Raw genomic sequence first — 12,459 nt, 5'->3', positions numbered from 1 at the left:
GTTTGCCATCTGCAAAAGAGGTATGGGACGCTGTGTCTCATAGATACTATGAAGGGGCTGATAAATCATCTCTTTATCATTTATCCCGTAAGGATATGGATACGAAACAAATGGGTCGACCGGTGGCTACGTTTTTTTTCAGAACTTACTACTATTTGGCAAGAACTTGACTATCGTAAACCAATTATTTTTACTCAGGCCGATATAATTAAAATTCGTAGAGAAGAAATTGACGAGGAAAGAGTTTATTTGTTTCTATCCGGTCTTGATGATGTGTATGATTCTATTATAGGCGAGATACTTCGTAGTACTCCTCTTCCAGGACCCGAAAAGGCTTATTAATATTTTAATTAAATAAAAACATCGCTATTGTATGCGATTTATGGGTTTTCCCAGTTTCAGTTTCATTATCTCTCTAATGGTTCTCTTAAATCCATCAGAGGTTTTCATAGCTTTATAAGCGTTTCTACCGATTGTTACAATAATTGTTTCAAGTACATCAAAGACAATTTCTTCCGGCTTGACCTATCTCTACAGTTTCATGAAGATCAATGGCTACCGGATTTGATTGTAATAATGATGTTTTGTGCTTATTACTCCCTTTTAGGACAACATCTTAATGAAGAAGACAGTGAAGAAGAAGATAAATTCTTCAAATCAAAATGGCAGAATTCTAATTCAAAGGCCATCCCTCAAGTATCATCAATTTCCTTTTTGAAATTCACTATTTAATACGTTTGTCTTACAATTTGCTTATTATTGTGATACAAAAAATATGTATTTTATTATGTTTTTCAATGATGTATCTGAACATGATGTACATGGCCGGTCCTGATAGGTAAGCAGGACAAGCCCCACTTCAGGGAAACAATGGTCCAAGGGCAACAAAAAACCTGAAATGTTATTCACGTAAGTTATAGTGACAACACCTGAAATGTTGTGCACGTATGTTTAATTTCTTTTGACCTCATTCTTCTCTCTTCTCTATTTGTTTCATTGTTTCGAACTTTCTTCACTCATCGCATCTGTGTGCATCACCTTTAGTAGGTACTATGCTGCTAGAGTGTTAGCACTTAGCACCCGCCTCTTTTTTTCCTCCTTTCCCACAACCATCATCAACTCAGTTTGGGTATTATGTACTGATGTAATGTTGTAATTGTTTTTCCCTAATTTTTATTTGATCAGTTCTTTTTTTCCCTAATTTATGTTTTTATACGATGGATGAACCTCCGTGTTGATAACGAGTTTCTATAGTTTTGAGTAATTATGATGCTAATTATATTTAATTCTATGAAATGAATCCAATGCCCTTTAATTTCTAGAATTTGTGCATTATAATAACACATTCTAGTTACATCTTTTATTTACTGCTCTTGTGGAAAAAAAATTTTATAGGGGCAAAAAAAAATTATTTTGCTTCGGGGCAAAAAGATTTCAGGAACGGCCCTGATGATTTATACAATCTTCAATATTAATGAAATTGAGAGGGTTACATCTTTTCCCGTCAAAAAAATAAAAAATAAAAAGTATTTACAATTATTTTAGGGTGCGGCATTGATTTCTTTCCTAAAACTAAGGAAATTATCTATAACTAATCAGGATTTGCAAAAATTTAGGGGAGGCGGGAGCCACCCGTACGTTACACATAGCTCCGTCCCTGAATATATTGATTGTTCGTCTTGTTGAAAATGGGTTGTTTTTACATATTGGTTGACGGTTGTTACTTATTTGTACTTGTAGGAACTTGCTAAAGCAGACTCAAAGTGAAGTGATCCAGGCTTCGACAGAGCCAGAACACCGTGAGTAGCATGTACCATTTAACGCATTCAAGTTGTTTGAAGTGAACATATAAAACTTTCTTAAAAGTCGTCTTCTAACGTTTATTATAAATAGATGAGAGTGATGTCGTAGCCTCCTTTTTTTTTTCTTAGGAGATAAATGGTAAGTATACATATGCTAACCTTAGTCTCTTGTGCCATTCGTTAAAAAGAGAACCCACCTCAGTGTAACAAAGATGACAATATGGACGCTGAAAGGACAAACTTAGAAGATTATTGTGATGAAGCAGATACACATATATAAAGATTTTGTGAGAACATCATTATTTTGGTTTCGTCGATCTGTTCAAACTCATTCATGAATAATTAGCTAGGAACAAATAACGTACCACACAGAATGAGGCAAGCATCCCCTGATAAGTGTAATGCCTTTTTTCTCATATAAAGCAAATTGATGGACCAAGAAAACAGTAATGATAGTCTATAAAGTCGTGAGATACTACAAACTCATTATTAATGCAGGATTATGGAACCAAAGATTCTCGGAAAAGATGTTATGCCGTCACCCAAGATAGATGCGGCCTATATGCATGCACAGCATGAACATTACAGCGTTAGCGTATCATTAAATTTTGAAGATTATATAAGAATCTGTACATCCACGTATATACGATTTTCTTTTTCTTGAATACCTAACTTATCGGATGGTTTACTACCAAGTTCAGTTGTTCACATCAAAATCTTGTTGTATATATATTAGAATTCTTTGTTCGTGTTGACAGTGTAGTTTTTAAACATAATAGCTCTTTCCATTAGAGAACCCGTGACAGAAATATTACACCTTCATCGTTCTTTTCTCTTCTGTGAAACAAAATATATTTCTTGTTCGACAGGCAGTAAGAAGAGCAGAAATGTCAAGGCTTCCAGAAGGGATCCTCGAGAATATCTTTTTACGGTTGAAAGTGAAGAATCTCTTACGGTGCAGGTGCGTATGCAAGGCTTGGCGTGACCTGATCTGTAGCCCCAGTTTCATTTATAAACATCTGAATGTTAGTAATAAATTGTGGGTATCGAGGGTTCATAGGTCGATCAGAGAAACAAATTACAGATAATAAGAACACAAGATCTTAATGTGGTTCGGCACTAACGCCTACGTCCACGGACAAATCCCCGAAGGGAGAATTATTATTGATCTCCAGATGTTTGATCATTCTGGGATAATTTCGGTTACATTAGAACACTCGTATTTATAGAGTGGTAAACTATAAGTGTTGTTGACTAATTACATGATAAGAAGCATATCTAGATAACAAATTGGATTACAGCATATCTTGGAAGCTTCTCTTCACTTATCTTGATTAAGTCCATGGTAGTTAGATTGGTGTTATCCTCTTTTCCAGTAAGTGTCTTGACTGCTTGTGTTGCCTCGGACCTTCACTGGACTTTAACCTCGGCTACTTGTGTGTGACAAACTCTAATATTCCAATACCCCCCTCAAGTTGGACACGGAATGTTTTGAAGTGTGCAACTTGAAAATTGTTGAACAGAACTCTGTATCCATGAACCGCCGATGATTATTAGCCATGGAACTTGAACTTGGACTTGAAATGACCCATGTAACAACACTTGAGATCGGATGATGAGAAATATGGCAAATTCAAAGTCTTCCACAAATCGTGAACCAGAATGGTAGATGATAAATGAGCAGTTGAACTACTACATTTATGAATTAGCTCATAAACTTAGGAGCTAGGTTGATCTTGCATAAAGATGTAAAAGAAGAGAATCGACCAGTGAAACTTGGTGAAATCATATTTATATCGCATAATCGATAACCAATCATCCGTTTTATTTTGCATCTCCTATTCCTCATGGAGAGACTTGTTTTGAATATGATCACAAACTGATCATTATTAAGTCTGTGGGTGTAGACATAGTCGGGAATCACACAAACCCTAAGGCGAAACCAAAATGGTATGGAAAAAACCAACTTGAGAGCAGGAAATAAATACTTGATGTAATACATTAATTATTAGTTGCTCAAACTAATAAAATTAATTTGATTGTTCAAATGATAATGTGGAATGAACAAGGCATAATGAACTAGTTACAACTAGTATAAGATACGTCCAGTTGAGGAACACAGATGGACGTCAAAAGAGTTTTTCGTGAATCAAAACTAGTTTCGAAAAGATTTTCAGGAAACCCATTGTGAATGGATTGTGTTGTATAAATAAATCCCCAACATATGGTTAAAAAACTCAAATGAAGAGTTTGTTTAGAAGAAATAACAGTTAGTCACTGAGATATAATGATAGACGTGTAACTGTTGAAGAGAGTTTTCAGGAATGAAAACTGATTTCGGAAAAGTTCCGAGAAAATCCATAGAGAATAGATTGTGATTATGATGAATATATCCCAAAAAATATGAGACATGATAACACGTACATCTTTCATAAAGATGCAAAGTTGATTTAGTTGGTAGTATAATGATCACTACCTATTTAAAGAATATCTTCTCATAAGATTAGAGCAAGATGCAGACAACAAGATCTTGGAGATCCTGGATTATGATCTAAATGTAGATATATTAGTTCATTAAAAAGACTTTTTCCTCACTGAATACTACTGATTTTCAAATATTTTATGGAAACCAATGATTAATGGGTTGAGATTGAATGAATAAACCCTCAAGATATGGGTCAAGAGCTGAAAACAAAATAAGGTCCAATTAATATGACCCGTAACAAAGATAGCAGATAAACTATAAATCGGAATTGAAACACAATCTTTTGCTCATAATTATGTTACAATAGAAAGGTTTCGAGTATGATAATAAACTTGATCATCATTAGGTCTACAGTAGTATCCATAGTCGGAAAACATTACAAGAAACTAATGATGTTGATTGAGAACAACCAAACCAGCTTGGTTGAAAGCCTGGACAAGACCAGATCAGAATATTGGAATAACAAAATTATACCCAACAAGAAGTTGATCTGTAGCGAGAAAGATAGTAACTCATTGATAAGTGAAACAGGTTATTCTAGCTTAGAATGAGAACCTAAAATCCACTTACATCTGTGGATGCATTAGAGACACGCCAAAAACAAGACTAGCAAACATCGTCTGTAATGGGAATACTCTACCATTTACAACACGAGAACAAAGAAAAATAGCCACTTAGACCTGAAAAACATAAAATTAATAATCACCCATTGAGAGAAAATAGACGACTATTAAAGATTTTAGTCCGAACAAAATCGGTGAAGTGATAACAAAAATAGATTGAAAGCGGAAGCATTTGAGCGGATCTCCCCGCTCTGATACCATAACAAATTATGGGTATCGAGGGTTCATAGATCGATCAGAGAAACAAATTACAGATAATAAGAACACAAGATCTTAACGTGGTTTGGCACTAACGCCTACGTCCACGGAAAAATCCACGAAGGGAGAATTATTATTGATCTCCAGATGTTTGATCATTCTGGGAAAATCTCGGTTACATTAGAACACTCGTATTTATAGAGTGGTAAACTATAAGTGTTGTTGACTAATTACACGATAAGAAGCATATCTAGATAACAACTTGGATTACAGCATATCTTGGAAGCTTCTCTTCACTTATCTTGATTAAGTCCACTTCTTGATTAAGTCCATGGTAGTTAGATTGGTTTTATCCTCTTTTCCAGTAAGTGTCTTGACTGCTTGTGTTGCCTCGGACCTTCACTGGACTTTAACCTCGGCTACTTGTGTGTGACAAACTCTAATATTCCAATAGTTAGTATCCAAGACAACAACTGTACACTTATGTTCCTGTATTGGCCGGGTAATAAATCGAATCTGTTTTACACAATAGATTATAATCCATTAATGTCATCATTAGCATCCTCGCCAGCAGAAACATATGAATGTTATGAGGCTGTTCAGATATTAAATTGTACAGATAATACGATTAGGATCTTGGTCTCTTGTAATGGCTTACTTTGCATATACAGTAGTAACACTCCTGATGATGTTTCCTTCGTCATTACCATTTGGAATCCATCTTCTAACGAGTACAAACAATTACCTAGACCATCAAAAAAAGCATGCTATGACATCGATTATTATGGGTTCGGCTATGATTACAAGAATGACGATTACAAGGTTGTAAGAATCGTGGACTATTTTCTGGAAACAGGTGCTAAGTCTGATGTTGAAGTTTATACATTGCGCTCGGATTCATGGAAAAGCATTGATGCTATACCTTAATATTTTCCTAGTGTTCATAATTGTGGGGTGATTGTGAATGGAGCTCTTCACTGGATAGGAGTTGGAATCGACCACAGCAGGGAAACCATAGTTGTTATACCATTATTCTAGTAGCAACAACCAAACGAACAAGATCATTGGATCTTGTTCTAAACCATAAAACAGCAAGTAGAAGATGAATTTAAACAAATAAATAACAATAGTTTCACACGACAATAATTTACGTGGTTCGACATCGAAGTGTCTACATCCACGGGAGGGTAAAAGAGTTTTATTATGATTTTTTATCTGTTACAAGGGTGATGAACCCCATTAATGATGATGAAGTTCAGTGAAAGTTTCAATAACGAAGGTATAACGAAGATGTAACGAAGGTATAACGAAGGTTCCAAAGGTAAAATGAAGGTAAAACGAAGGTATAACGAAGGTATAACGAAGGTTCCAAAGGTAAAACGAAGGTTCCGAAGGTAAAGCGAAGGTAAAACGAAGGTAGAAGATAGAACGAAGGTAGTAATACTACCCAGCTATTATTCCTCTCTTCAGAGGTATTGGGTTTCTTACTCCTCCCTCTTTCTTCCACCCTCCGAAAATCCTCCCCCTCTCTTCCTTATCTTCCCCTATTTATAAGAAAAAGGGATGTTAGTTATTTACAAAAATGACATCCGCTTAGATTCTAAGCTAACTTAGAACTGATTCGGTGTGCGCCGTTGTATGCTTATATCCATCTGCGACTTCTAATCACCGTCCACGTGTACGATGCATGTTTTGGTATCTACAATTTGCCCCTTTTCTTGAGGTTCGATGATAAGCGATCCTTAAGAAAAATTCCTCTCACCATAATCGTTCATGCTTCGGTTGTTGTTTCCTTCGGCCGCTCCTTGTCGAAAGGTTCTGCACTCTTATCGTACTGGTACAAGCACTCTTCGTGGCATGTTCTTTGTTGGTATTTGGCATTGAAATTTTCAATACCAGGCTTGGTGCTTGTCCGTTGCATGCTTCAAGTTGAAAATGCTTTGTAAGGCCGGTTGAGCAGCAACAACCTATACATCGTAGCGTCGACAACTTTTACTTCACAGCACCGTATTATTTGGGGTCACAGGACCTCGTAGGATTACTCAAATTTATCTGGCACAAAAATGTAAGTGGACGACATTTCGTATCTGTTTTTTGTATTATAATAAATAAGGTAAATTCATCTTATGAGCAGTAACAAATTTATTAAGTATTTGTATGGTTTGATCTTGCCCCTGCATTATGGGGAATCGTAAATCCATTGTCGCTGAGGTAAGATGAGTGTTTGAACCTATCACCCCGTTGGCCAATCTCGGGCCAGGAGATTACCGAACGGTGGGGGTTGAAAATATCCCGGAGACGTGGTGTAAAACTGAATGTTTTGCAAACACCCGTTCCGCTGAGCTGCCAAAGGCATGTCATGTTGGGCATCTCTTTCTTATGGAAGCCTTCCCCCTGGTCGTACACTCATAGACGCTTATGGGGGAGTCCGGAGAGATTGCGTGTAAACGCTTTACCCAGTATGAAGATATGAGACCGGTGGTGCTTGCCCCGGTTCTTCATTATATGCATTAGTATCCAAAAACGTATCCAATTTATGGGAATGTATGCATTATTCAGAATTGAAATGTATCAAATGCATATAACAATGTATGCTAATATAAACAAGATGCAAGGAGTCTAAATATTTGCAAACTCTTTTATTGGGTGTGATGTATGCCCCGTTTTGGTTTTGGAAGCTGGTTGCCGAAGCTTGTGAAAGCAAAAGTAATCGCCCCGCTGCTGTCAATGGTTGCAAGGCTTATGCTATATGTGTACCCCTTGTGATTGGGACAATAGTTGTCTTCGCGCCGCTGGGGTGTGTGGATATGTATTTCTATATACAAATTTGGCATTGTTGGGCTTGAATTGCATCCTTTAATTATTCCGGAATTGAGCCTTGTAATGGTCAGTGGTGGTGCGCCTTCAGCTGCGTCCCCTAGTTGAGCAGATGCTAGCTACTTTGCTAACTGCTGCAAATTGAGAAAACTCACACACTGTTGATGGCGCTGATGAACTTTTCTCGTCCTTGTTGTGCCTTTTCATCCTTGCTTCGGCTTGGGTGTGATGAGTCTACATCTTATAAATCAAGTACCTACACAGATAAAAACCGAAAAGAACTTGGGATTTTACACTGCATCCGTGGTTACTTCATCTTCTCATACATATGAGCTTTGGGCATTTGAGGTCTCCCACAAAATTCTCAAATCATGTAAACTACGACAGTCTGAGGAAGTATATATAGTACGACAAAGTATATATATACTGTCATGACTGTCGTACTTTGCGTATGAATGGAAGTATAAGAATCATTCTTATAAACAATGAAGCATCAGCTCTCATATCATACTAAGCATTGATGCTTAATGTAAGGCAAGTCTATCGTACTGATACAAAGCTTTCGTCATTAGCTTCGTAATTTGAAGGTTTTGTCATCAGCTTCGTATTTTGAAGCTTCGTCCTTAGCTTCGTGTTTTGAAGCTTCGTCCTTAGCTTCGTGTTTTGAAGCTTAGCTTCGTCCTTAGCTTCGTGTTTTGAAGCTTCGTTAATTATGATGACGCGTTTTGAAGCTTCGTGTTTTAAAGCTTCGTGTTTTGAAGCTTTGTGTTTTGAAGCTTCGTCCTTAGCTTCGTGTTTTGGAGCTTCGTCCTTAGCTTCGTTTTTTGAAGCTTCGTTAATTATGATGACGCGTTTTGAAGCTTTGTGTTTTGAAGCTTCGTCCTTAGCTTCGTGTTTCGAAGCTTCGTCCTTTAGGGTGCTGTTGGTGTTGCTTTACACGCAGACAGATGCTCCCTTCGTCTAGGTGAGTATCTATGGCCGCCGGAAGAGATAGTGTCTGGTTATTCAGAACTTTTTGTAATCTGCACGTCCTTCTGAACTTTGTGAAGATTGTGTCATTATTGAGCATCTGTCTCTAAAGAAACTTTGCATTATCGGAATGGAGGATTGGAGCCATTGGATTTGAGCCATCATCGTCGTTATCGGATTCGAACTACACGAGGCGGACTGTGCTTCGGGTTGTTTTTGTGGGCGTGGTGCTTTCCTGGTCATCAGTTCATCTTCATGAACTGACTTCCTCGGTAGATTTACTGTATATACACAACATTGCTTCTTTTCATCCTTTGTGAAGACTGTGTCTGCATTTGATTATTCTTACATCTCAGCAACAACTCTAGGCAGCGGCTTCAGGTCGTTTTTATCTTGAATTGCAACATTTAGCTTGGTGTCTTGTTGCTCTGGAAGGTACTCAATCCAGCCGTATCATCTACCTGCCTAAGAATGGATAAAAAATAAGTTGATTTTGAGTTGGAATTGTGACTTCTCTCGAGTGGTTCTTCACTATCATAGCTTGGTGATCTTCAGCTTTGCGTCGATGAACTTTGGATATTGTAACAAGACTCTAGCTCTTAATTTTCACAGATCATTGTCGTCGGACCATGGATCTTCGTTTGGTGTTGCACCGGTTTTGATCGTTAGTAACAAAATTTCACACCACCATCATTGGATTTGTTCTTCGGATTTTGTATCATCGTTCCCAGAATTTGCATAGCGGCTGTACTGCAACATTGGGTCGGACGGAAGCTAGCTGGGAAATCGGAGCTGAGCTAAGATGCATGCGCTTTGTAATCCCCATATGAAGACTTCGAATGACTCCACAAACTGAACTTTATATTCTAGGATATCTTGTGCATTCCAATATAGGGTTTGAACAGCATGGCATGACAGTAACTTTCGAAGATTACTTGAACTTCAACTTCTTTTAGTCGTACTCCACCGTTCTTTTAGCTTGGCGATCTATCTTGCTTGGAAGCTACAGCATCGGATTAGGGGATCGTAGCTATTGTCCGAGTAAGGGACCGAAGCTGCGTCATCGGGGTTATCAACGTCATCAGATTTGTTCTATAGATACTTCTGTCTTTGAACTTGCTTGCACCATCGGGTGGCCTTTGGTTGGTAACTAATCCTTTGTGTCAGGACCCTGCACTTGGATCGCCAGCGGGATGTTGGTTGATGTGAGCAGCTTGAATGTCAGGTGACTTTTACGTCTTCATTGTACTACCTTTTGGATGTAATGATACTCCTCCTCAGAGATTATGTACCTACATAAAATCAGAATTGAAACAAAGGGTCTTTTTGCTTGGCTTGATCGTCCCAGGACTTTGCTTCATCGGCACCAGCCCTTGCATCTTTGACTTCGGTATTTGTATCATCTTCATCAGCATCGTCGGTTTGCTCACACCTTTGTCATTAGTGACGTCATCCATCTTTGGTCCATCATCTTCGTATTTTGGCTCTTCATTTTCGGCCTTGGATCATCATGGCGAGGCTTTGTCTCTTCGTCATTGGAATTGAGACATCACTGCAAGACTCGCATCTTCGGCATCAGTCTTTGTTTCATCGTTATAGTTTGCGCCAACATCGTCGTCGGACTTGAGCTGTGCTAGGCTTGGGTTACGTAGAGGGACTTATATGTGCACGGACCAAGCTTTGAATGCCTTCGTCATCCACAACCGACTTTGGACCATCACTGCAAGACCTTGTACCACCTTCTTCGTTTGACTTTGTATCGAGTGGATGATCGGGATTGCATATTCAGACCAAGCCTGCGTTGTCAGACTAGGACTACATCTTCGGAACAAAACTGGGCTTCGTTTTCGCAAGACTCTGCACCATCGTCATCGTTGGCCTCCAACTTTGGTTCATCTGCGCATAACCTTGTATCATCGGCTGACTTTGATTTGTCTGCATGAGGATTTATATCATCGGTCTTTTTGCATTTTTTTTCATCCTGGTTGGCCTTGGCTTCTTCATCTAGCTTTGCAGTCTCGTCTTGTTTGTAGAAGCATCATCGACGGTTAGCATGTACGAAGCATCTATATCATCGGCGCCGCAGGCTTCGGATAATTGCAAGTTGCTCGTACGTCGAGTCATACTTGGTTCATATTACAACATTTCTGCATGTCGGCTTTTACAGCTCCAAATTTGCAGCAGCAGTGACGATGTCTTGGCTTCATGGTGGCTTAGCTATATCTTTCCACAACGACGGGTATTTGTTGTGAGTCACAAACCTGCATAGAGAATGAACACGGAAACTTGGACTGACTGAATCCATTAAAGTAAATGTATCACGATATCAGCTTGTATACTTCATTTTATTTGCATGTCAACTGCATATTTTGGTGACTTTGTATTTCAGGTAGCCTGTGTATTCAACTTATACAAGTTGTTGGACTTCGGGTTCACTTGGATCATCGGCATCACTTTGTTCGTCGGAAAGGAGCTATTATCGGCTTCCTAAGCATTTGTTGATCGTTCTACTTGAGCATCATATTTCGGATCGAAGCTTTATCATCGGATTTTGGATTGTAGCTCTATCTTCATAGATCCTTCGTTGTGATGTTGGTACTGCTAATTTAAATTTAAGTGTTGCACTGCAGTGGAGGGACTATCTTCCGGTTCTTTTTTTTTTTTTCTCATCGTCGGATTAAGCTTCGTCGCACTTTGCACCACCATCGTCATCGCCCTTTGCACCACCATCGTCCTTGAGCCAAGGTATGCTACCGTTATATAGCAGTTGCATTACGACTTTGGATTGGTCCGAAGCTATCTTCGGAATTAAGCTTTGAGTACTTCGTGTCAGCCGGCTCATTAGCACCAGATCTTTATCATAGTTTGGCTTTACGTCCTTGGCATCCGACCTTGAATCCAAACTTTATTTTCTTAACTTTCCTCCTGTGATGCTGGTCCTTTTGAAAAAGGACAGGACAAAGACATAAAGTAGAGCAGGTAAAGACATAAAAAAGATAAAGTCATAAAGTAGATAAGATAAGGTAGTTTGACCAATAATCTGACATCTCCCGACAAGTTTCTAAAAAATGAAATAATAAAGAGTTTTTAATCAAAATTTCTTGTAATCTGTGATTTGAAAATCACTTTTTCTTTTTGAAAATTATTTGGATTTAAACACTACTAAGTTGAAATGAATTCTTTTTTTTTTTTTAAATAAACGATATTTACCCTTTAATTTTTAGATCTAAACGAAGGATAACCAGAAGGAATAAAAAAGAACGATTTATGGAAGCATTTTTATAAACAGGTCACAAATATTTTCATTATTCAAAAGGACACATACGTAAAAAATCAATTCCCAAATAATGATTCGTTGAATCATTATCACAAATAGTTGACAATCACAGATCATGGCTCAAACGGCGAAAACAAAGCTTTTAGGTAGCTAGAATGTTGTGTTACTAAAAGTTAAATCAAAAGAAGAGATGGTACGACAATACCACTTTATAGTAGCAAAATTTAATAACTAGAAATCTTAAGAGTAAAAGCAAAGAGAGATCAGATAGTGGAAAAGCTTAGAAGT

At 38.0% G+C, this 12,459-nt stretch overlaps 1 protein-coding gene across 1 annotated transcript; it reads left to right on the top strand.

Moving 5' to 3' along the window:
• Positions 1–2,585: 2,585 nt before the first annotated feature.
• Positions 2,586–6,035, top strand: LOC113291816 (putative F-box protein At3g16210). The gene is made up of 2 exons (XM_026541307.1): positions 2,586–2,831; positions 5,728–6,035. The coding sequence occupies exons 1-2, from the start codon at positions 2,690–2,692 to the stop codon at positions 6,033–6,035; spliced, it is 450 nt and encodes a 149-aa protein (XP_026397092.1). The 5' UTR covers positions 2,586–2,689.
• Positions 6,036–12,459: the final 6,424 nt, after the last annotated feature.

This window comes from Papaver somniferum, chromosome 6 (assembly GCF_003573695.1).
Source record: "Papaver somniferum cultivar HN1 chromosome 6, ASM357369v1, whole genome shotgun sequence".
Lineage (NCBI taxonomy): Eukaryota > Viridiplantae > Streptophyta > Magnoliopsida > Ranunculales > Papaveraceae > Papaver > Papaver somniferum.
This window is presented reverse-complemented; position numbering and strand designations above follow the sequence as displayed.